Below are 26,961 nucleotides of genomic sequence, written 5' to 3' on the forward strand. Positions count from 1 at the left end.
CCCTGTGGATATTTTTCATGATGGCATTTCCTCACTGCTAAACTCTGTATATGGGCCGATCCATGGATATGTGTATGGGTTTATACCCAACACCCACACATATGCTTGCAATATCCAGCTTAAATTTTTAGCCTCTCAAAAATTCAAGCTTGTAACTCCTTTCTTGCATTGTTATGTACTCTCTCTGCTAGGTCCCAGTACTGCTATTTGAGTTTGCTCATTGACAAAGCAAAATATGTGGAGTCTTAGGAGGTACAGCTTTAGATTTTTTTGTTGATACCTCTTACACTTGGCTTGCTTTGTTTATGGCAGAAAAAGCAAATGTCTGCTTCTGTTCTTTCCTCCACTTACTCAACTCTAAGAGAAATTCAAGCTTGAGGATAAGACAACTGCCTGTCTTTCTTCCCTTCCAGGCTAACATTTTCTTTGTAGGTTAATAGATTCAATTCAGTGTCAGGGTAGAAATAGGAGATTTTCTTCTGACTCCATACCCAGTTCAGGGATTAGCTAATAACTTTGCCGAGTGGCTTTGTTCCTGGGTTTCTTCTCAATCTGTTTAACCTCATAACCTCAGGATGTTTAATTTGAAACTACATAGTATCTCAGGTGTAGAATTTCCCAATCATTCCTGCGTCAGGCTTCCTGCCAACTAAAATGAAAACTGCCAACTCTTTTTTTCTTAAGGTTTTGTACAAAACAAAGTCAATTATTTAATTACAGTCTAACTTTTTCTAACAAGAGTTTGGCATTTAAATTCATTAATAATAAAAAATAATTTAGAAAGCAAATGATTTGTGTAATGTTTAAACCTACCATTATCTCTATAAGCATGCAGAACTGAAAACAGTTCAAAACACTTTCTCTTTTCTCTGTTGTTTAAAAATCTTACACCATTGTTAAGTAATTAGCTTTTATGAATTCTCTTTCCCTTTTGAAAACAAAATTATGCTCATGAGTTAGTTTTTTTGTGAAACTATGAATTGTTATTCTGTGCTCCATTGCCAGTATGTTAAACAGGGTTGTTCAGTTAGCAATAAAAGGGTGTCAGGAGGATGAAATGAGTTAAAACTTCATTTTGCCATGGTCTGAGAAGCTTCCATATTTTTACAATCGTTTTGACATCCTCTGTTACTAGGTCTATATAAGGCAGATATTTTCCTATCATGGCATAGTACAGATCTGTCCCATGTTGCCTACAGTATTTTAAAGAGGAGTTGTGTCTCACAACAAAATGAAGTCTCTTTCAGGGCAGACTACACAGTGCTTGTCTATGGGATACCTGAGGGAATGGACCAGGTACCTCCTCCAGCCCCAAGGCCTCTGACCTCAGCCTAGCTAAATTGAATAATTATCTCTTGCCCATTATCCAGGCCTTGCTCATCAGACACCAGATTTCAGCCTAAGAAAACTCTGAAGGGCAAGCAGTTAATCCATTTTAAGGGTTTCACATTTCATCTGTCAGGCTGGTCCAGTGGAGAAGGAGTTTTTCTAGGAACTGAAGTCTGAGTCAAATGAATAAGTGCAGATTTGAAACACTGCTAAAAATTTTATCATTTCTTTAAAATTTCTACCCACTCCTCCCTTCTTGCACCACACCACCTAACATATAAATCAGTTATTTATTATATTTATTATTCATTATCTGGCTTTCTTTACTAGAATGTAAGCTTTAGGAAGTTAAAGTCTTTTTTTTTTCCTTTTTTGTTTACTGAGGTATCCCAGGAGCCTAAAACAGTGCCAACAGCCTAAAACAGTTGACTCAATAATTGTTTATTGAATTGGGAACTTTGATGGTATCAAAACACAGCAGTTAGCCTCACAAGATTACTCTTACGTCTCTTCATTTATGAAGCCTTCAGAGAGACTTATAAAGCTAGAGACAAGCTAACTCACAAAACACTAAGCTAAACAATGGTATGTTACAATTTAATATTCAAGTAAGGTTAGGAAAACGTTCATCCATGAAGTTATGAGTCTGTTGTAAGGGGAATGGTGTCAGTGGCATGAATATAGTTGATGTTCACACTGAGTGTTCTAGGGCCGGCAGACCCTGTGACCTCCTCTGTGTTTGGAGGTACGTGTGTGGTCCCCCTATTCACCATACTGCTCAGCTGCCTTTACCCACAACCCGCACATGCCTGAGTGCCATGTAACTCTGTGGGCGGACAATGCATTATTCAGAAGCGTGTTATCTGGTTTCGTATTTTGTACATGCCTCCCTTCTTTATGCTTGTAGAATAACTTTGTTTTATCCTGATTACATCAGTTATCCAGAGATCTGGGAAGAAAAGGCAGAACACAGATCAGTTTTATTTTCTGTAGTTTCATTATCAAGTTTTACTGGCAGTTGGTTGAAACAGTTGCCTAAGATAACTTAGGTTAGTTGATGGTCCATGGAATTCTTAGCTGCCTTTATCATTAATGATTGAGACTAGTTCCACTTTTCAAATTCCTTTTGGAAGTCAGATCTGTAGAACTGTGTTTTATTTACTTATATGTGTGGATTCATAACAGAAGTTACGTCTTTTGAAAGTGGCAATTCTGCAGGATAGAACATTCCCGGAACAGATGGGAGCATTGTTTTGAGGGACAGAAAACTGTTTCACAACTCGTATGTTTTAGGAGGCCCTGTTTATAGTAGCTTTGTAGTAGAGGTGACAGAAATAGTGTTAAGCAGATGCTTCCTTTCTTCTCTCTTGCACTTTGGCTATTAAACACGCTACAGAAAGAGATGCAGGACAAACAGTCATATTCCCATATAGGAACCAGTGCCATCAAGATTTCTAGATTTATCTTGTGTACTCAATTCTGCTTCATGTTTAGTACTTCATCTAAACTTCCTTGAGTATTAGAGCAACTGTGAAAACTTACTATTATCTATTAATTCTCATAGTCTGTTTTCAGTTGTCTTCATTTTAATTCATACGTTGGTATGCGTTTCAGTGTGACAAAATGACAAAAGCCTTGATTGAGGGAGGAAAATGGTTCTGAATTTGACCCGTATTTTTTGGTGATCAGTTTCCCATATGTTTTTATGAAAAAATGCAACAAAAATAATAGGCATTTGTATTTACAAAAAAAAAGCTGTTGTACCAGAACTGAAAGGAAGAAAACTTCTTTTAAGATGGTTTGTTCCTTTGAGGCTTTTTGCCTGAACTTTCATATCAGAACTCTATGAAGAGTGTAATGATTTTCATAATGTATTAAAAGATCAATAAATGACACACATCTTTTTTTTGTTTTGTTTTGTTTTGTTTTTGCGGTATGCGGGCCTCTCACTGTTGTGGCCTCTCCCGTTGCGGAGCACAGGCTCCGGACGCGCAGGCTCCGGACGTGCAGGCTCAGCGGCCATGGCTCATGGGCCCAGCCGCTCCGCAGCATGTGGGATCTTCCCAGACCGGGGCACGAACCCACGTCCCCTGCATCGGCAGGCAGACTCTCAACCACTGCGCCACCAGGGAAGCCCCGACACACATCTTTTTAGTGGATATTTTGGTAGCTACATGGCATGAATGATGCTATTAACCTTGTTTATACATATACAACAGGAGATCAATACATGTGCATGTATAAAAAGGTCATTGAATATATTTTATTAATTTTGAGAATTTAGGAAACTTCATGATGCAAGTTTTGATTTTAAAAAACTATTATAAATGATATTTAGTAATAGTTATATTTTATGTGCACATCCAGTAAGAATGTTAGGTTACAATATTTTAAGATTGGCAGTCTTTTATACAGACATAAAAAGCACACTTGAAAACTATGTTTCCCTTTCCCCCAGGAGTTACAAATATATAAGGTAATATCAGTCTTTCCACCCTTTTCCAGTAGACTGCATCAAATTGGTATATGCCTTTAATGGATGGGGAAAATTGTTTTCCTTGTCAAGTTAATAGTAAGATATTCATTGCCAAGTTATATTTTCCATATTTTCATAAGGTAAACAGTGGCTATGAAGAAAATTCTTTTATCAATGCTAGTAGTCATATAAAATAAGTGAACATAGAAATTTTCTGACGTCATGTATTGATATCAATGAATTGGTGTGATGGTGACAGTGTCTACCAGTCGCCTTATGTGGAATTCAACCTGAATCCTTTTAACACATGCACTGAATTTTCATTAATAATTCTGCTTTGCCTCGTGCAGACCTGCCATAATTTCTTTTCAGGCTCTGAGTTTATATCTCACTTACTTCATTGTGGCTCATATTTAGAGACTTGAATCTCTCATAACTGGCAGGAGATGCGTCTTCAGATACCAGACTTTCTCAAAATGTTACTTGCCTTCCATGAATAAAGGTGGATTATAAAGAAGATAAAATACCATGATATTGCCAGATAATGTTATCAGTTGGTCTTCCTAATCATATGTAGTTCATACTGCCGTCTCTATTGCTAAGTGTTGTCAGCTTGACGAATCAGTGAAACATTTTTCTTATCCTTAGATTGTCATAATGGAAGTGGAAGGTTTGAAGTCAGTCGCTCCCAATCGAATTGTTTACTGTACAATGGAAGTGGAAGGAGGAGAAAAACTGCAGACAGACCAGGCGGAAGCCTCAAGGCCACAGTAAGCCAGCTGAAAAAAATGTGTTTTTCTTCCCCCCTTTTTTTTTTTTTTTTGCGGTACGCGGGCCTCTCACTGTTGTGGCCTCTCCCGTTGCGGAGCACAGGCTCCGGATGCACAGGCTCAGTGGCCATGGCTCACGGGCCCAGCCGCTCCGTGGCCTGTGGGATCTTCCCGCACCGGGGCACGAACCCGTGTCCCCTGCATCGGCAGGCGGACTCTCAACCACTGCGCCACCAGGGAAGCCTTTCTTCCCTCTTGAAGAGATGTGCTTTATCTCTTTGAAGAAGCGTATGGTTTTACACTCTGTTATTTGGCTAGCTTTGTCTCAACTGTGTTAGAATCAGTGTGTGCCTTTCTGGATAATGAGGCTATAATTAGAGTTATGCAGAATCCCTGTGTAGCACAAACAGAAAATCCAGCATGCAAATGTGAAGCTAATTATTAGGCAATTAAATGTTTGTAAGTCACTTGTAAGGAATGCATGTGTTGTTATCATGTGTTATTTAAAAGGCAGTGCTTGATCCTATTTCAGTTACTAGAAATGTAATCTATAGCTTTTCCATTTTTGTGTATTATAGCTCTGTGGTGGTGCTCAGGTAGATATTAGACAATGTCTTGGGATACTTTAGCGAGTAGGCTTGAGTTAGAGAACCGGTTAATGACTACCGTGCAGTAACTGGAGATGCTAAAGCTGTTCTTTGCTGGCAGTTTTATGTTTCAGATTCTGGGAGTGAGTTTAAGTTTGGAAGATGTTCTTTTTAACTGATTCAAACGTGGGAAATATCACAGTCTCTGGTAGAAATAACCACGTGGGCCAGGGGAATTTAAATGAAAATTGCCTGGCCTTCATTTGCACACTGCCTTTCGATAACACTTTTTCTTCCATTTAAACTTTATTTAGAATTTCTTACAGGCCTTAGGATTTTTGCCTTATAACGGTGTCAATATGTGGATTCTTCATTCAGGAAACCTCAACCTCTGAGATTCTGGCTGAGCACCGGCTAGATAGAGATGAACGAGAAACTTTGATTTTCTTTGGGGCAAAGTCCAAGGAGGTATACAGAGAATTAAGTGTAACAGGACAGATGTGCACAGAGTATTATGGGATTGAGAAGAAACAAACTGAAACTTCTCACCCTGCCTTACAAAGCCCTACAGGTCTCCCCTGACCAGCCTCTCATTACCTCTGGGACCCCACCTTGTCTCTCTGTTCCCCCGGTCAGTTACTATTCCGCCCCCCTGGACCTCATGAAGTTCCTCTCAGCCTTCTCTCATCATTGCACTTGCTTTTTCCCTCTGCCTGCAGTTGCTCTGCCTCTTACCTTTTTTATAGCTGGATCCTTAGTACTGAGAAACTTAAACATCACTTGCTGAGAACAGCCCCTTCCTTTAGACAACCCAATGCTAAGGGGATATTTTCTGGCTCATCACTGTATAATTTTTAGATTAATGGGTTCCTCATCTGTGTATCTTGTACTGTTTCCCTTCCTCTGTCCTTTTGGACAGAGCTCTTGTCCTATTGATCTTATGTCTTAGCACCTCGTAGGTACTCAGTCAGAATTTACTAATTCACGGTGAAGTGAAAATAATGAGGATAAACAGCTCTTTAAGAGGTTAAAACCTCTCAAGAGGAGGCTGTGTGAGACAGAGAAACTGGGACCGTTTCTAGCAAGGCATATGGAGTCAAGGGAGGGGTTCGGTGTCTGTTTTAAAAATTAGCTGGTTTAGTATATTCACAGTGTTATGCAGCCATCGTAAATTTTAGAACATAGTCATCACCTCAGAGAGAAACTCTTTACCTTTTACGTATCAGCCTCAAATCACCTCAGCCCTAAGCAACTACTAATTGACTTTCTGTGTCTATGGATTTGCCTTTTTGGGACATTTCGTATAAAAGGAATCATACATAACAATAATATGTGCTCTTTTGTGACTGGCTTCTTTCACTTAGCATATTTTCAAGGTTCTTCCATCTTGTGGCATGTGTCAGGACTTCATGCCTTTTTATGGCTGAATGATATTCCATTGTATGTATATACCACGTTTTGTTTATTCATCTAGGCTAATAAGACTTGGGTTGTTTCTACCTTTTGGCTACTGTGAATGATGCTGCAGTTAAGGCTGGTATACAAATACCCATCTGAGTACCTGTTTTCAGTTTTGGGTATACAGCTAGGAGTGAAATTGCTGAATGATATGGTCATTCTATGTTCAGCTTTTTGATAATCCATCAAAATGCTTTTTCACAATGCACCATTTTATTTTCCCACCAGCAATGTATGAGAGTTAAATTTCTTCATATTCTCATCAATGCTTGTTGTTTGACTTTTAAAAATATATAGCCATCCTAGTAAGAGTAAAGTGGTATCTTGTGGTTTTGATTTGCTCTTCTCTAATGACTAATGACGTTGATCATGTTTTCATATGCTGTAGTAGCCATTCATATAGCTTCTTTAGAGAAAGAAATGTCTATTCAAGCTTTTTGCCTATTTTTTATTTGAGTTGTTTGCCTTTTGGTTGTTAAGTTGAAAGAACTATTTATATATTCTAGCTACTAGACCCTTATCATATATATGATTTGCACATGTTTTCTTCCATTCTGTATATTATCTTTTCACTTTATTGGTACTGTCTTTTGAAGCACGAAGTTTTACAACTTTAAGTCCAGTTTACCTAGTTTTTGTTTGTTGCTGTGCTTTTGGTGTCATATCTAAGAATCCAGGGCCAAATCCAAGGTCACAAAGATTTACCCCTGTGTTTTCTCCTAACACTGTCATAATTTCAGCCCTTACATCTAGGTGATTGACCCATTTTAATTTTTGTACATGGTATGATGTAGGGTGAAACTTCCTTCTTTTGTGTATGACAGTCCAGTTGTCCCAACACCATTTATTGAAGAAACTACTCCTTGTCCATTAAATATTCCTGGTACCCTTTTGAAAATCATTTGATGATAGATACATGGGTTTATTTATGGACTGTCAGTTTCATTTCATTGATATATCTATATGTCTTTCCTTATGCTAGTACCACATTATCTTGATTACCATTGCTTTGCACTGAGTTTTAAGATCAGGTGTGTGAGTCTTCCAAATATGTTCTTTTTCAAGATTATTTTGGCTGTTCTGGTTTTCCATATGAATTTTAGGTTCACTTTGTCAATTTCTGCAAAAATTTTGTAAATATCACCAGCTTGGATTCTGATAGGAATTGTATTGAATCTGGGGTCAGTTTGGAGAGTATTGCCAACTTAACAATATTAAGTCTTCCTACCCAGGAACGTGGGATATCTTTCCATTTATCTAAATCTTTAATTTCTTTCAACAATGTTTTGTAGTTTTCAAAGTATGTTTTCTACTTCTTTGGTTAAGTTTATTTCTAGTATTTTTATTCTTTTTGATGCTATTATTAATGGAATTGTTCTTTTAAATTCACTTTTGGATTGTTCATTGCCAATGTATAGAAATACAGTTGACTTTTTGTATATTAATTCCATCTGCTGCACCCTTGCTGAACTTGTTTATTCTAATAGTACATGTTTTATTGGATTCTTAGACTACTTTCTATATAATATGTCATTTGCAAATAGTGATCATTTTATTTCTTACTGTCCAGTCTGAATGCTTTTTATTTCATTTTTTGCCTAATTGCCCTGACTAGCACCTCCAGTACAATGTGAAATAGAAGTGGCAAGAAAAGACATCTTTGTATTCCTGATTTTAGAGGAAAAGCATAGTCTTTCATCATTAAACATGATGTTAGCTATGCCTTTTACATAGATGCCCCTTATCAGTTTGAGGAAATTCCTCTCTGTTCCTAGTTTGAGTGGGTTTTTTTCCATGAAAGGGTGTTGGATTTTGTCAGATGTTTTCTCTGCATCTATTGAGATGACCATATGGTATTTTCCTTTTATTCTATCAATATGGTACATTACATTATATGCTTTTGGCGGGGGGGGGGGTGTTAAACCAACCTTGCCTAATTGCCACTTGGCCGTGATGTATATAATTTTTTTTTTTTTTTTTGCAGTACGTGGGCCTCTCATTGTTGTGGCCTCTCCCGTTGCGGAGCACAGGCTCCGGACACGCAGGCTTAGCGGCCATGGCTCACGGGCCCAGCCGCTCCGCGGCATGTGGGACCCTCCCGGACCGGGGCACGAACCCGTGTCCCCTGCATCGGCAGGCAGACTCTCAACCACTGTGCGACCAGGGAAGCCCCTGTAATTATTTTTGCCACTGGATTATTTTCTCTAGTATTTTGTTGAGGATTTTTAAAATCTGTATTCATAAGAGATTGGTCTATAATATCCTTTTTTTTGTTGGCATCTGTCTGATTTTTTATTGGCCTCATAAAATTCTACTTTTTGGAAGGGTATGAAGAATTGGTATTAATTATTTTTTATGTGTTTGGTAGAATTACCAGTAGAACCATCTGGGGATAGATTTTTCTTTGTGGGTATTTTCTGGTTACTAATCCTGATTATATAGTGAACCATAATAGCCCTGCTAGGTTGGGTTCTTGGTGAGAGCCCTCTTCCTGCCCTACAGATGGCTGCCTTCTTGCTGTGTCCTCACATGGTAAAGAGACACATCTCATTTCTCTTCATCCCATAATAAGGATGCCAATATTCTCATGGGTCTCTACTCCCATTACCTCATCTGAGCCCACTTACCTCCCAAAGGCCCTGCCTCCAAATACCATCACATTGGGGATTAGGGCCTCAACATATTAATTTGTGTGTGGGGGGGTGTCACAAACACTACCCTACTCTAGTACTCCGTGAGTTCTCGAGGGAGTGCAAAGGCCCTTAGAATCTCAATGTCATGATGTTTTTACAGAATCTTTTCTTAAAGTTTTACTGAGGTATAGTTTATATAGCATAAAATTCTTTTATTGAAATTTAGATGATTTTTAATAAATTTATACACTTGTGCCACTATCATCACAATTCAGTTTCAAAACACATTATTTCACAAAGTTGCCTCATTCCCATTTGCAATCTTACTCACTTCCAAGAAAACACTCGTATGCCTTCTAGCTCTGTAATTTTTTTTCTGAACACTTCATATGAATGATATGCAAAATGTAGTCTTTTGTATTTGGCTTTTTTTCACTTAGCATAATCTCTACAAAGTCTTTTATTTAATTGATACTTAAATATTTGGTCAATCATATGAGTTAATTTTTATATAAATAGTTATTTTAACAATAATTTTTTCCACAAATAGTAAAAGTTTTCACGGGATACGTCTCATTTTATTTCTAATAAACTCAATGTATTCATAAAGAGATGCTATAATAGGGAACATATACATGGATAATTTAAATGAATTAAAATACTTGTGAGAGAGAAAATATTACAGTTAATATGCTTTTGATTACTCTTTTCACAAGGAAATTTGGCTAAAATATCTTACCTGTTTCTTCAGGAAGACTGAGTTAACTTTTAAAAAGAATTAAAAGATTTTTGTTTTTCATTGTATCCCAGGGACAGATTTCCTTAAAAATGTACCTCCTGAATGCTGACCAACTGCAGCTTTTCAGCAGTGGGGTTACTTTTATCTTGAACTCATCTTGCACAACAGGAAAGAGATTCATCTCCTCCATCATCATAGTGAATTATGCCTTGGACACGTTTTCTAAATCTTATTGCTTCAACACTTTGTGCTTTGTTGGAGATCAATTCATTCTTCTGTCTGATACTAATTAAAGTGCCTTATTTAGTCCATATTTCCAATAAATGTAATCACGATTTCTAGCCATTGCCTATTTCATTCTTGTAATTCAGGTTTCCTGCCAGCAGTTATGTGGAAAACAGCCTGTGAGGCTGGTACATGACTTAGAATATGGAACCTGGGATCTAATAAAAGTGGTGTCTAGAGACAAGTCTGATTTGTGAAGAGTGGTAGTGAGGTCATCTATTAAAGTTTTGTTTTTAATTTTGATTTTTTAATATAGGGAAAGGAATGTAGACACATGGTATTTTCAGTGGAGAAAGTTCTATTACTTCTGAATTTTTAAGTCATCGTTTCATAGTCTCTCGGTCAACCAGGGAAAGTTTTGTTCTCTATGAATGAGGTACAGAAGCATTGTTGCTCCACTTTTATAGCTTCCTACCATTTCCGGACGTTTCATTATTTCAGTTTTAGCCCATACCCTTAACGATACCAGCTGCAAGGAAGTGGAGGGGTAGTCAGACGACAGCTGAAGCTGAAAGGGGTAGGGAGTGACTTGTCATGGTCACATAGTGGTCACCAACCTCCTGATGCGCTGTGACCTTGAAGCACTTTCCCTACAGATGATGAGCATCCTTTGAGTGCCTAAAAGCATAAAAGCTAATAATACCCTACGGAGGGCCAAGAGAGACCTCGGTTCTGGGGAAGTAGAAGGAAGGAAACGCGTTGTTAAAAACAAATCAGGAACTTGGGGGAGCAGGGAATGGGGAGTTGCTCTTTGAGGAGCTTAAAGTTTCAGTCATGCAAGATGACTAAATTCTAGAGAGCTGCTGTGCAGCATCGCATCTATAGCTAAGGATGCTGCGTCATACTCTTTAAGAATTCTTTAAGACGGTGGATCGCATGTTAAGTGTTCTTGCCACACACAAGAAAAGATCCTGGGGAAGCAACACTGTGTTTTGCTGTACTCTCTAGTTCATCCATAATGCTGTCTTATTAAAGACCTTTGAAGGTTAATTGGTCTCTGTCCCCACCCCCACCCCCCCCTTCAAAGTAATAAAACAGAAAGGCAAGGAGCAGTAAGAAAAACTGTTGAGTTGCATCATTAGAGAAATATATTTATGGTTTTTAGGATAGAACATTCTTCTACCTCATGAAAATGACGGGAAACACAGGCTTCAGTACCCGTTTCTGGAAACTTTAAATTCTGAACCATAATTGTAATAATCTGTGAAACTGTTGAAAGAATATTGCCACTGTAAATGGAAAGCTTATCAAAATGACAAGCTACTAGGACAAATGTTTAAGAGAGATTAAATACAGATTTCAAATAAACCAATAGAAAGGTAACCGTGCTTTTTAAAAACATAGTAGTTTTCATTTTAATTTACTAATGCCGGCATTAGTTTTGAAGTGTAATTCATCAGCCAGCTACTCTTGCTGGTGAGAGAGAGAATATACTACATTTTTAAATGATCAAAAAGTATGCCTGTTTTTAATGAATCAAAAGGAAAACACTCAAACAGCACACAAGTTTCATCTTTTATCATTTCCATCTTTAAAAATATGAGATTCCTTCCTCTTACATAAATTCACCAGAAATAACATTTCTCTAAAACTCATACGGCTGGTGCAGAAGAAAATGAGGCCTAAAGAGACAAACACTGGCCATATACAGAAACTACATTCATTGAGAGTTTATTTGCAAGTGAAAGAAGCTAATGTGTGGATCCTCATAATTAGTGGCCTCTGAATTAGAGGGGAAAATGTGATCGATTAAGATTCCAGATGCTTGCTGAAGAGCACTGATGGAAAACAGCGGTGAGAGAGCTTGGGAGAAAGTGTATATAACTGTGATTATCAACATCTCGAGGATGGATTTACAGCTTGTAAATAACTGCCCCTTATAATCCGTGACTTTTTTCCAGAGCAGTGTTTTGGAGTTGCTTTCATCATTATTTTATTTGATCTGTATAGCCAGTTTATTGCACGGGATAAATTTGGAAAAGTGTAAGTAGCAAAAAACTTAACTTCTCTTCTGGTACTGCTCTCAGACTTGCTCCAGGATCACCCTCCCCTGCCCTTGGGAGAGATCTTGGCAGAAACCATAGGTTTGCTGCCCATTTTCAGGTATTAAATAACATGTTAGGGTATTAAAATTTCAGACCACTTTAAGTCAAAACCTACCCATTTCAAAAGGGTAGGGTTTTCCTTTCCTTCCTCCCAGCTTTCCCAGAAACCTTCCCCGGGGGAAAGGGTACTGCTCTCTGTTCCTCACATGCTTCTTGTTTTGCCTACTCGTATGCTCTTTCTACCAATTTTGGGTAGGGTGGAGGTGGGGATGAGGGGAAGAGGTGAAGGGGCAAAATGTCTTTTAATGTAGGTACTCTTTGTAATCCTCTCTTGGGTAGCAAATGCCTTCTGTCATGGGGAATGTACACGTTTAACTTCTCTCTGGTGCACTTCCTGGGAGACACACCTCATGCTGCCCGGAACTGCTGACATCACACCCTTCCGTCCTAGAATGATGCATCCTCTAGCTGCCTTCCTTCTGCTTCCCCTGAGCTACTGCTTTAATAACATCACCCACATATCCTCTTCCTGCTTGAATTTAACTTTCTTAGCAGATGGCTCAAGTAAATTGGAAGCTCCTTAAAGACAAAGGCTCTATATTATACCTCCTGGTTCCTGTCTAGCACCAGCCACAAGTAATATGGCTCATTGAAGTTTTTTTCCCTACTATTTAGAGTATTAAAAAATACAGTCTCTCAGTAGGTGTCAGGCTATGACACTTGAGCCAGTACCTACCCTGATTAACACGATGTTTAGTCCTCATTCTCACACCCCCAAGCTCCCATTTTTCTAGAAATTCCTTGGAAAACATATTCACTTTAAAGGTCCATTTCTTCTGCTTCTGTGTGGTAACTTGAGGCTGGGATTCAGGATCTCTTCCAGATCCTTGCTGTGCTGACTACCCTGGGATGGGGGACCACCTGCGTAAACAAGATGACTTGCCAAGGGATAGACAGGCACAAGTTCAGTTTTAATAGAATTGATATATGATTCCTCTAGTTCATAAGTACTCTCCCCTAAAGCCCTTCTTTCTAGGAAAGAACCTGCTAAATGCAAGTTCTCTCTCAAGCCACTTTCATCCCTTCCTTGACTTTACACAAAAAGGTACACCTCTAACCCAACTTGAGTCTTAACCACGGTGTGTTTGTTCTGGAGTGGAAAAAAACCTCCACATCACCTTTCAAAAGGAAAAATTTAGATGTTCCTGTTAGTTTTGGGAAAGCAATTTACCTATGATGTAATAAATCCTCCTGTAAATTAGATGGCGTCTATTTCTCTGCTTTCAGCAAAGTTGCTGAAGGATTTATTCAAGTTTTCAACTGCTGAATGATGGAAAAATAGTTTTTGCTCATCAATCACTGTATTATTTTGGGACAATCGGATAGGAAGGAAACAAACAAATTGATAGACATTGCTATAATAGTGTCCCATCTACTTATTTTCTTAGAGCTTACAACAGAAAGAATGAAATTCTGGGTTAAAATTGATGCTGAACTGTCTCAGTGTATCAGTAGAATTAAGCTGTGGTCACCCGTGGGTATGTGTAGGCTTAAGCCTTTTTTAACTGAAAGTTTGTACCCTTTGATCAATATCTTTCCTTTTCCTCCACTCCCAAGGCTCTGGTAACCACCATTCTACTCTGTTATTATGAGTTTGACTTTTTTTGTTTTAGATTCCACATATAAGTGAGATCATGCAATATTTGTCTTTCTGTGCCTGGCTTATTTCACTTAAAGTAATGTCTTCCAAGTACTTCCATGCTGTTGCAAATGACAGGACTTCCTTCTTTTGTAAGGCTGTGTAACATTATATTGTATGCGTATACATTTCCTTTCTGCGATGGATATTTAATTTGTTTCCCTATGCTGACTACTGCGAATAATATTGCAGTGAACATAGGAGTACAGATACCTCTTCCAGATGAGGATTTTATGTCCCTGAGTATATACCCAGAACGGGGATTGCTGGATGGTTTGGTAGATCTACTTTTAATTTTTGGACAAACCTCAGTACTGTTCTCCATGGCAACTGCACCATTTTCTATTCCTACCAACAGTGTTACCAGGCTTCCAATTTTTCCAAATCCTTACCAGCACTTGTTATCTTTTATTATGTAGAAAATAGCCATCCTTAACGTGTGTGATGTGACATCTCATTGTGGTTTTGATTTACATTTCCCTGATAATTACGGGTGTTGACCATCTTTTCATATATCTGTTGGCCATTTGTATATCTTCTTTGGAGAAATGTCCATTTATGTCCTTTGCCTATGTCCTCATTGGGTTTTTTGTTTGTCTGTTTGCTTGCTTGCTGTTGAGTTGTATGAGTTCCTTATATATTTTGGATATAAACTCATTATCAGAGATACAGCTTGCAAGTATTTTCTCCCATTGCATAGGTTGCCTTTGCACTCTGTTGATTGTTTCCTTTGCTGTGCAGACACTTCCTAATTTGATGTAGTCCTGCTTGGATATTTTTGCTTTTGTAGCTTGTGCTTTTACTGTCATATCCAAGAAATCATTGCCTAGACAAATGTCAAGGGGATTTTCCACTGTGTTTTCTTTTAGGAGTTTTATGGTTTTATGCCTTATGTTTAAATCTTTAATCCATTTTAGTTGATTTTTATGTGTGGTGTAAGGTACACCATCTGCATATGGATATCCAGTTTTCCCAGCACCATTTATTGATGAGATCATGTCATGTGCCAATATACTTTTTCCTTTGGGTTTGGATGCTTTTTATTTCTCTTGCCTAGTTGTTTTGGCCAGGACTTCCATTATTATGTTGGTTAAAAGTGCTAAGTTTGGCACCCTTGTCTAGTTCCTGAACTTAAAGGAAATCTTTCAGTTTTTTGCTGCCGAGTATGGTACCTGTGGGCTTGTCATGTATGACTATTATAATGTTGAGGTATATTTCAGAAGGAAATATATGTATTCCCTCCCTCTCTCTTTCTTACTCTCCACCCTCCATGTTGAGCCTTACAATGATTTAAAAAATATATAAAAAACATGGTCAAGCATTAAAATATAGTAGGCTAAAATTCTAAATTTATGAGGGGTAAGTAGAATCAAAGTATAAGTTCAGGGCAAAAAAATAGTGTCAAGTGTCTGTTAAAGAGGAGTTGTACAGGTGTTTGTTTGTTTTTTTTAATGGACGATGGTGGAATCATTTTGCTCTGATAAATTCCCTTGGATCCACTTAAGAATGATATCACTGTTTCAAGTTAAATGTCAATGTTTCCAACACACCAGAAATTATCCCCTTTGCAACTCTTTAAATTTATATTTAAAATTTCTAGATGTCAATTTAAAAAATGTGTGAAGAGGGTACATAATTTTTCAAAATTATTTTAGGAAGTTCATGAGAAAAAGGTTGAAGGCTGCTTTTCTAGGACATGTAGTGTTCTGGAGCCAGACCAAGTCCTGTGGTCAAAAGACTTCACTGTTGCTGTGTTTCAGATTCAGACTGCTTAGCCCAGACAGAAGAAATGCCTTTATTCTGAGCTGCTCCTGTCCTAGAGTACAGACCAGCAGCCAAAGAGATATCTTTGGGGCTCACTTCCACCAGTGCACATCTTCACCCAGACCAGGTCCAGCACCTGGTGGGCGGCAGTGAAGGACCTATGTTCTCTTGAGACACGTGCACAGTAATCACTACTTAGAGCATTGCTGTGAAGAGAGAGTGGGAGTAGTACATGTAAAGGATTTTCCAGGATCCTCAGAACAGTCAAGGAATGAGAAGAATGGTAAGAAGTAGGAAAGACATTTTATGAAACCTGTATAGCATTTGGTGTGAGTTCGTAAAATAAGTTCATATTTTCAGAATTTATAATATTTAAAAATAGAAAGAAATACATTAGAAATGAAATAAGTTGGAAAGGAAGTAAGATATTTTAAATTTCAGATTTCAGGATTTTAAAATGTTAATTTCAGGGTGATGATAGTGGGTATGTAACATGGCTCGAAGCCAAAGAATGAGACAAATCAGAGGGTAAATCTCAGCTTCACCCCAGGTTAGCCATGTTGTCATGTGTGTGTTTCCTCATTGGTAAAATGGGGACAGTAGTGCCTATATCAAGGATTATATCGTGAGTTAATTGACATAATGTATGCAGGAACACTCGACCATGTTCTTCTGCTTTTACCTCTCCCCATATACTCACCAATTTTTGTTTTAGCCTTTGCTTTGTGTGCTGTGCTTGTTTTCAGTTTTTTAAACCTTGTGTTCATTTTCTACTTTCTTTAAACCTTTTCTCGTAGCACCCTGCTTTAAAGTTGAGTATTTTCAGGAGGGGGCTCATAGTTGAAGAAAGATTCAATGCTGCTGACAACATGAAAGAACATTTTATGAAGCGAAATTTGCTTTTGTCTCCTGAGTCCCGTCTGAGATTTTTGGCTTGGGTGTTTTCATTGTCATGCAATATTTATTTGGTGAGAACCCCATGACCAATTTTTTTAAGATTTGAGAGTTAGTTTCAATCAGAAAGAGGTCGTTTTCAACATGAATAATGCTCCAGTGTCAGTTTGAAGGGACAACATTCTTCGGTTGTCATCTGTTTACTATCAGCATTGGTTTTGTTTCTCAGTTGATGTCATTGAAGATTTATATCTGCTCTGGTAAAATGCAGCTGTCAAAGGATCACTAGCTCTGAGCAGCAGAGCGTTCTGCCATTGTTGACGGTAACTTTGCAGCCGCGTCTCCCATGTTGGCACCGTGTTAATACATTATGTGCAGGGCACTCAACCGTGACCTGTACTAGAGCTGTGGAATAGAAATGCAGCTGGGGACTCCCATTACAAGTGACGTGTGCATCAGTAAAAGAAAGGATAATCCTAAATTCAGTGCAACTTATATAACTGGGATTGTTTCAGATACAGGGAAATCTAGAACAGTTGGGGAAAATATCCTGCAACCCTTTGCAGGCCCTCCCTGGAATGAAGGGAATACAGAAGGTTGTTTCTGCAAATCAGAGTGTTCAAATGGCCTCGGTGACTGGGAGATGCACGCAGAGTCAGGGTCAAAAATGCGGTATGGTCATGCCTCTGTACGTGAGAGCAGGGTGCTTCCCCTTGCCTTTCTCTGCCCAAGAAATGTGAATGATGTTCTAAGACCAGTTCAGCTTGGTGCAGGTTTTGCACCCAGGTTGATCTCAGCACACTCTCCTTTTATTAGCACTTTTTACTTAAACATAGTATAATATAATACATAAACATAGTATAAATATATAAACAAAGTACCACATATAATAATGTATTTTATTTTTTACATTCATCCTAATGCTGGTTTTATATTCCTTCATAGGAAAACTCATTTTGGGGTAATATCCATAATATGTATGTATACATTACTATATAGAGATTTTTTTAAGTTAGGTAACTGTATGAAATATAATTGCAGTAGTTGTAATGAGATCAAGACTGACATTCTTTGCAAGTAAAAATTATTTTTTATTGTAAGAATACACACACAAAAAAAACATGAGATCTCTTCCCTTAATAAATTTTCGAGGGCCCAATACAGTACTGTTGACTATTGGCAAAATGTCATACAGCTGACCTGTAGAATTTATACTGAACTGAAAATGTCTGTTGAACAGCAACTCCTTTTTCCCTTCCCTCCAGTCCCTGGCAACTACCATTCTACTCCCCGTTTCTATGTATTTGACCATGTTAGATACCTCATATAAGTGGAATCATGCACTATTTGTCCTTCTGTGACTTAGCTAATTTTACTTATAATGCCTTCAAGGTTCATCCATATTGCCACATATGGCAGAATTTCATTCTTTTTTAAGGTGGAATAATATTCCATTGTACGTATATAAAACATCTTTGTCCATTCATCCATTGATATACATTTAGGCTGTTCCATATCTTAACTATTGTGAATAATGCTGCAGTGAACATGGGAGTATATCTCTTTGAAATCCTGATTTCGGTTCTTTCACACACACACACACACACACACACACACACACAGAAGTGAGATTGTGTTGGGTCATATAGTAATTCTGTTTTTAATTTTTTGAGGAACCTCCATACTGTTTTCCGTAGCAACTGCACCATTTTTTATTCCCACCAGCAGTGTTCCAAGGGCTCCAATTTCTCCACATCCTCGCCAGCACTTGTTATCTTTTGGTTTGTTTTAGATAATAGCCATCCTAACAGGTGTGAGGTGATGTCTCATTGTGGTTTTGATTTGTATTTCCCTGATGATTACTGATGAGCAAATTTTCATATACCCGTTGGCCATTTATATACATTCCTTCGAGAAATGGCTGTTTATGTCCTTTGTCCATTTTATAATCAAGTTACTTGGTTTCTTTCCTACTGAGTTGTATGAGTTCCTTATATGTTTTGGGTATTAACACATTATCAGATATACTGTCTGCAAATATTTTCTCCCATTCCATAGGTTGCCTTTTTCACTCTGTTGATTGTTTCCTTTGCTTTATAGGAGCTTTTTCAGTTTGATGTAGTCCTAGTTGGCTCTTTCTGCTTGTTGCTTATACTTTTAGTCTCATATCCAATAAATCATTACCTAGACTAATGTCATGAAACTTCTTCCTATGTTTTCTTCTAGGAGCTGTTTAAATTCAGACCTTACATTTAAGTCCTTAATCCATTTTCACTTGATTTTTGTGTGTAGTGTAAAGTAAGGGTCCAGTTTTATTCTTTTGCATGTGAATATCCAGTTTCCCCAGCACTATTGAAGAGACTACCTTTTCTGCATTACGTATTCTTTTTTGGTGATACACAGGCCTCTCACTGTTGTGGCCTCTCCCATTGCGGAGCACAGGCTCTGGACGCGCAGGCTCAGCAGCCATGGCTCACGGGCCCAGCCGCTCTGCGGCACGCGGGATCCTCCCGGACCGGGGCACGAACCCATGTCCCCCACATCGGCAGGCGGACTCCCAACCACTGCACCACAAGGGAAGCCCAAAGTTACACTTTTTTTTTGCTTTTTTTTTTTTTTGCAGCATGTGGAATCTTCCTGGACCGGGTCACGAACCCGTGTCCCTTGCATTGGCAGGCGGTCTCTCAACCACTGCGCCACCAGGGAAGCCCCTGCATTACATATTCTTGACACCCTTGTGGAAGATAAGTTGATCATACAATATATGTATGGGTTTATTTTTGTTCTTGCCATTCTATTCCAATGGACTATGTTTCTGTTTTTATGCCAGTACCATACTGTTTTAATTACTGTAGCTTTGTTGTGTGTTTTGAAATCAAGACGTGATGCCTCCAGCTTTTTTCTTCTTTCTCAAGATTGCTTTGGCTATTCAAGGTCTTTTGTGGTTCCATTTGAATTTTAGGATTTTTTTCTATTTCTGTTCAGAAAAATGCCACTGGAATTTTGACAGGGATTGCATTGAATTTGTAGATTGCTTTGGATAGTATGAACATTTTAACAATATTGATTCCTCCAACCTGTGAACATGGGATATCTTCCCATTTATTTGTGTTGTCTTTAAATTCTTTCATCAGTTTTATATCATTATCATTCTGTAAGTCTTTCACATCCTTGGTTAAGTTTATTCCTAAATATTTTGTTATTCTTGACACTGTCGTGAATGGGATTGTTTTCTTAATTTCTTCATGGATAGTTGTTAGTGTACAGAAATGCAATTGGTTTTTTGTGTATGTTGATTATGTATTCTGCAGATTTATTGAATTTATTAGTTATAAGAGTTTTTTGTGTACTCTTTAGTGTTTTCTACATATAAGATAATGTCATCTGGATCATTTTACTTCTTCCTTTCCCATTTGTATCCTTTAAAAAATTTTTTTTCCTAATTGCTCTGGCTAGAATTTTCATTACTATGTTGTATAAAAGTGGTAAGAGTGGACAGCCTTGCCTTGTTTCTGATCTTAAGGAAAAGTTTTCTATTTTTCACCATTGAGTATGGTATTAGCTGTCTGCTTCTCATATATGGTCTTTATTATATTGAGTAAATTCCTTTTGTACTTAGTTGATCTTTTATCATAAAAGTATGTTGAATTTTGTCAAACATTTTTTCTTCCTCTGTTGCAATGATCATGTGATTTTTATCCTTTGTTCTATTAATATGCTGTGTCACATTGATTTGTATATGTCAAACCATTATTGCATCCTAGGAATAAATCACACTTGGTCATGGTGCATGATCCTTCTAACATCCTGTTGAATTTTTTTTGCTGGTATGTTGTGAGGACTTTTGTATCTGTGTACCTCAGGGATATTTACCTGTAGTTTCTTTTCTTGTAGTGTCTTTGTCTGGCTTTGGTATCTGGATAATGCTGGGCTTTTAAAATGAGCTTCAAAGTGTTCTCTTTAATTTTTTGGAAGCGTTTGAGAAGTGATTAGCATTAGCTTTTCTTTAAAATTGTGGTATAATTCACCAGTGAATCCATCTGATTCTGGGCTTTTCTTTGTTGGGAGGTTTTTGATTACTAATTCAATCTCCTTGCCAGTTATAAGTCTGATCAGATTTTCTTTTTCTTTATGTATTGGTCTTGGTAGGTTGTATGTTTCTAGGAATTTATCCATTTCTTCTGGTTATCCAACTTGTTGGTGTATACTTGTTCATGATAGTCTCATATGATTCTTTTCATTCCTGTGGCATCAGTTGTAATGTCCCCTCTTTCATTTCTAATTTTGAGTCTCCCTTTATCCTACATAGTCTAACTAAAGATTCATCAACTTAACAAATCTCTGCTTAGACCATCTACGCAACATTTTTTTCCCCTGCTAAGGCACTTTTATTCATGACAGTGACTCTCCTTATTAAATTTTACTTATGAGATATTTTGTCACTAATTTATTTAGTAAGATTAATTACAAGCTGATTATTTTTAAATTAATGTATTTTTAGAAAACATAATTTCCAAGCCTTTCTGTTTAGAAGGAAGTAGACACTTAAATAAATCTAAAGTAGTGACAATTATCAGATAACTTTTGCTGAATGAGACCCATTGTTCACGGTATTTTTTCTTCTTTCTGAAATTTGAAGAGAACTCTTTATGCATGGGAACCCTATGATCTAGAAGTGAGAGTGTTTTTCCTTAAGCTTTCTTTTGTTTTAAAGAAAGAATAAGTCTTACGTAAATTTCAGGGCATTTTTGTTTGTTTGTTTGCACTTTCCATCTTCCCAATTGAAACTATCAGCTCTGGAAATATGGCATCAAAGATATTGACATCGCATCATTTAAAGAGAGTTTTGAAAGATGGGAAAAGAAGCCTATTCTTGAATTTCTCTTGTTCTCAGAAAACACTTCATTGACTTAAGATGACCAAAGAAACCACAGTGACAGTAAGTTTGGCAAAAGAAATGTACGTGAAGAATCAGTCAATTTTTAGACAAGTAACACTTTTGTTATCCTGGCACAAATTTCCTTATTACATAAAATGCAAGATGAATTTGGTTGGCAAAGATTTTATATCTTTGGCTTATAAAATAGCAAAATTTTACCTGAAGCAACTTTGTGAAATTCTCACTGTGCTCTAATGTTTAATTTTCCTCTTCTTGCCATAATATAGCTTTGCTGGCAGATGGCAACATTTGGATCATACTGAAATTGGCAAATTCTCATAAGAATCTTTAAAATTTTTAATATTTGCATGTGGAAAAAAAAATCACAATTTTTACATAGCTCTGCCAGAGTGGCAAAGACAAATTCTTAGGCATTTTTCTTCTTTTCGTACCCTGTATTACAGTTAAATAGGATTGATGTCTAGGAAAAAAAAGTTAAACTATTTACTATGAATATAATCTTAGAGTTGTAAAAACTTAACCTTTTATCTTCCATATTTAAAAACTGTGTTCCTAAAGTAACAACTTGTGTTTTTATTAAAATATTACCAGTAGCTGAAAGTCAACATTTCTATCAGGGTCAAACACCTTTTCCTGTAGGTTCCCTCTAAAAATTCAAAATGTTCTCATCCAATTACTTATTTTACAAAGGGGCAGTGTTTCAGGTTACCTCCTTCTCATGTTATTTCTCCGCAAATACTCCATTCTAGGTGAAAGCTCCAGAATGAACTTCTAGGGGAGAGACTCGTTAGTTCTTTAGTAAATAAGACCCTTGGCAAGTTAGGACCAAAACAGACATGTTTTTCTAAGTTTGGCTTCAAGCAAATTCAGGTCATAGCAGGAACTTGGTGGACCTCAGGATTTATTTGAGCCCCTTGCTTAAGTGCACATCCTACTTATAGTGGGACTAGAATGGTAAATGGCTTAGAGTAAGGGTCTCGATTTCTGCTGCAAACCCATTAAAATTGCAGAAGTAACTATTTCTGGAAGGCTCAGAGCAGGTTTATGAACTTAATATGATTAGTCACTTTTGTGATGAGACCTGCTGACAGCTGGACCTGTTTCCCTCGTCATCAGACAGATTAGTGATTACATTAAATTTTCATGATTAATATTTTCTTGGGCATATCTGTGAATGTTTCATGGCTCAGGTTTTCAGAGAAGGTCCCCAACCTAGCCAGTGACCTTTGCTGTTTTCCCTCAGTTGGTGGCATCTTTAGAAAGAGAAAGCTTGTTTACACCAAGCTGAGCCTGGCTTTGTTGCTTTGACTCCACAGGGCTGCCCTTTCTGCTCACAAAGAGGCTAATTCCTTTATTTAGCTACTGCATGTGTTGTTTTGCTTTGTTTTCTTTCCATCGTGTAGCTTGTGATGGCCTGGACAAAAAGTGTACGTCCGTTTTATAATGATCCTTTTCTTAAAAGCAATCAAAAGGTGTAATACTCCAACAGCACATTCTTATAAAGTGATCAAAATTGTTCACAGTTTTATAGCACCGCTTATGTAAAGTAAGATATATTACAAGGAGGATAATTAATTTGATCTAGGAGTATTTATCCATATGGCATGGATGAGCAATAGTTTCACAGTAGAATATAATCACTCTCTTTTATTAGATAGGCAACAGATACAGTTTATTCTCTCTTGCTTTAATAGGTGAGTAATTCATATTGTGTGCAGTATTGTTCATTCTGAAAGAAACTTTTATAATGGGCCAACCCCTGCGGTAGAATACAAAGAAAAAAACTTCCAAGTTGAGAAAGCTGTTACTAAAAGTAATTCTACAATCTAGAGTCTTCTTTGTAGTTATGCAGATTAATACTGGACAGCATATCCTTCTCTTGTCTGGATATCTTCAGCTGGGTATCTTGCAGACTCTGAAATTCAACATGTTCAGAATAGAAACAATTCTTTTTCACCTTTAACAGACTCCTCCTTTCTGTTTACCATCTCAGTTTGTGGTACCTTTATATTATAGCGGTGGCCAAAGCAGAGATGGGGGCATTCATCATTTCTTTCTCTTTCTGATCCCCACAACTAAATCCTATTGATTCTGCTTCCGTAATGTCCAGCCAATCTCACTCTCTTCCCACATCTTCATTGCCAACACCTCTGTTTGGGCCGTTGCTAACATTACTTCAGAAGCCTCTATTTAGTCTCCCTACCTCTGTTCTTTCTTTTACTTCAGTCCAATTTCAAAAACGCAAATCTGATTATGTCCTTTCCCTCAACATTTTTTAGTAACCTTCCTTTGCCCTCAGGATGAACGACTCTACATTTACCTGACTGCCACTTACCACTCCACCCCACCTCTTATGTCTTGCCAGCCACAGTGTTTCCAAGCAGGAGCGCTGTTGCATTTTTACGGGAGCAGTTTTCATCAGTGGAACTATCCCTTCTATCACAGGTTAGTTAGCTTCCATAGCTTCTGCCCATATGCGTTTTAAAATGCCCCGAACAGGGGGAGGTACCATCCCTGGGGAGAGCCACTGTCTGTTCTCACCCATGGCCTGCCTACCTTTCATTCTGCACCTAGCTGCCTATCTTGTACTTTTCTTCCTTGAAGGCTCAGTTTAGGGTGCTCTGCTCTGTGAAGCTGTCCTGAACCCCTGTCCCCCATTTCCCTAAGGCAGCTTCCTTAGCACCTGTGTATAGTCTGGAACTCTGTGTTGTAATTGCCTCTGTATGCTGCTCCCCCAAAACTGTGAGCCCCCTAAAGGCAGAGGCCAGGTCTTGTTCAGCCTCGTGTTCCCAGTATCCGGCTCAGTGACTGACCTCTATCTGATGAAGCATTTGACCTCAAATAATTGACAACAAAATTCTCTTGACGCTATTAAGCATCAGTGAGAGTAATTCATCCATAAGAAGGACACTTTTAACAAAAATAAGACATGCAAATAAAACTGACAGCCTTCTAGTATTCATGCATGAGAAAGTTAAACCTGAGTCTGAATGGACTTAAGAGCAACTGGGAGCCAGTTGTCACCTTAATTTCCACCCACTACACAGTGAAATACAGTCTGCTGAGTGACAGTGTACAGATCACTTTCTGTGGCCCAGATCTTCACAAATTACAACTAACACAACACTGCCGTCCCATCTTGCATATCCAGAACGTTGGTGCAGTGACAAAAATGTTATATATAAATAAAATCTCCTCTGTAAATCAAATAGAATTTCTCGGAGAATATGCCCCTTAAATTTAAGCTGGAATTGTAAAGTTCTTTAAAGCTATTATAATATTCTAATTTTTTACAGCATATATGGGTACTTTGCAAAAAGACATCTTTGTACCAAAGGTAGAATATTTTTACTTAACCAGATACACAACTGTGCTTGTTTCCACTTAAAAATTTTCCAGCCACATTGTTTACTTCTAACTTTTGCATATGTAAATAAGGATTAACAAAGCAGCAGCTAAAAATATAGGTAATAAAGAAAAAGGAAGTTGTAGTTCCAAAATAATTAAATATCTAACCTGGCAACTAAATTCCACCTGGTTTGTAAATACATATGATTTTGGTGATCAGAGGACCCAGGTATTTCATCTTCTAAAATCATATTATTCCCTTTAAAAGTGTTAAGAGTAAGCCAAACCTGGCTTTACACAAGTTCTGTGTGCTTCCACTGAAACTGTGACAGATGTATTTTACTGGGTTAAATTGGAATATGATCCACAGTTTTGTGATTCTTCTTAAGTTATAAACATATCAGACATATGATGTGATTGGTTAAGTTAGTGTTTGTGAGGTATTCAAAGGGAAATGGGAGACAAAGTCTTTTTTGATCTTTAGTATTTGCTTTTATAATATGTACAAACAGACTCTGCCTCCGTATTTCATTTTTATTTCAGGGGAAGACTTTAGTGGATAAGTGCTCTATCAGATTCACCTCATAGAGAAAATTATGATTACTACTTAAGCAGTCAGGTAGCATTTAATTCTTGTGACATATTCTGTACTAATTCTCTACTTAAGCAGGGCACAGGTGCAGTGATGATAGGATAAGAAACGTGTACCCAAAAAGACAAGTGGAAAAATACCACAAAATCATTTCGTTCAAGCACCAAAAAGAGCTTAAATAAATTTAAGCTCTTAAAAACTAAATGAAATGTTTACTGAATAAATTAGTAAAACACACACGTTACTCATTAACAAATTTTGCCTAAAGAAAGTTCCACATCTTCACAGTTGGCTAAGACAGAGATTGGGTAAGAAACGGACAGTAGTCTCAGGTAAACACTTAAAAAGCGTACGTGCATTGTTTATCAGCCGTGACAGGTCTGATACGTAGAAATTCACTTATTTGAGAATCTTTCTGAACCACTATAAATATATTAAAATTACTGGCAATATTATTTTAGTTAAATGTAATGTTATATTTTAAAATACAAAAGTGGCTTTCAGATTCAGATGATTGCTCTTATTTAACACCATCCCCCCACCTTGAGTTGGTTGCGTTATCCATAGAACTGTGTGTCTGTAAACGTGAAATATTTTCTATATTTTTTGTATATATTAATGGAAGTCTGATCTAAAGCCCTGGTGCATGCAACTTGTGCAGTTGTCCGATGTGGCAGTAATTAAAGAAACTCAGCTCCTGATCTCAGTTCTCCTTCCATGTAAGTTGGCCCTGCACATCTGTGGGTTCCACATCCACAGCTTCAGCCAAAGGCAGTAGGTCCGCATTTGGTAGAATCAGCTTATGTGGAACCCGCCAGATACCCAGGGCCGACTATACTTATGACATTTTATATGAGGGGCTTGAGCATCCATGGATTTGGTATCTGAGGGGGATACTGGAACCAATCTCCTGCAGATACCAAGAGACAACTGTATAGCTCAGTAAAATATACTGTCAACCAAACTTGGTCATTCAGCTGCTGTGAATCACTTCATAGTCCTTTGAGGACTGGTTAGAATAAAGTATATGGTGTCATTCATTCATTGAACAAACAATTATTGAGTCGCTCTGTGCTAAGTGCCACACAGGTACTGGGTTTGAAGTGATGACTAAAATCAGAAATGGCTAGTAAATAAAAATAAAATAAAAATTAAAAAAAAAAGAAAGAGCTATTGCCAATGGTGCTTGAAGTCTAAAGCAGGGAGACACCCTGTTACGTGTACAGGAACACATAATTACAAACTGAGTTAACTGCTTTGAAGAAAAGGAATCTGATCCTAGGCAAATATATATGACACAGTAATGTTACTTACTTGGGGGATTGTCCAGTGCTGCAAATGGAGTTAGCTAGGGAAGTCTTTTTGAGAATGTAACCCTTGAGCTCTCAACAGAAGGACAAGTAGTAGTTAATCGGATGATGGCAGAGGATCATGGGACAACT

General features: G+C 37.6%; 1 protein-coding gene across 2 annotated transcripts in view; it reads left to right on the top strand.

The window, feature by feature from the left end:
- Nucleotides 1-26,961, top strand: part of CADPS2 (calcium dependent secretion activator 2) — a 497,272-nt gene that overhangs the window by 192,868 nt on the left and 277,443 nt on the right. For both annotated transcript variants that reach the window (XM_022582192.3, XM_022582255.3), the window contains exon 6: nt 4,454-4,575. In XM_022582192.3, coding sequence (XP_022437900.2) covers nt 4,454-4,575 — 122 coding nt within the window. The remainder of the gene's footprint in view (nt 1-4,453; nt 4,576-26,961) is intronic.

This window comes from Delphinapterus leucas, chromosome 9 (assembly GCF_059928025.1).
Source record: "Delphinapterus leucas isolate spDelLeu-1000000601 "Yukka" chromosome 9, BTC_Dleu_Yukka2, whole genome shotgun sequence".
NCBI lineage: Eukaryota > Metazoa > Chordata > Mammalia > Artiodactyla > Monodontidae > Delphinapterus > Delphinapterus leucas.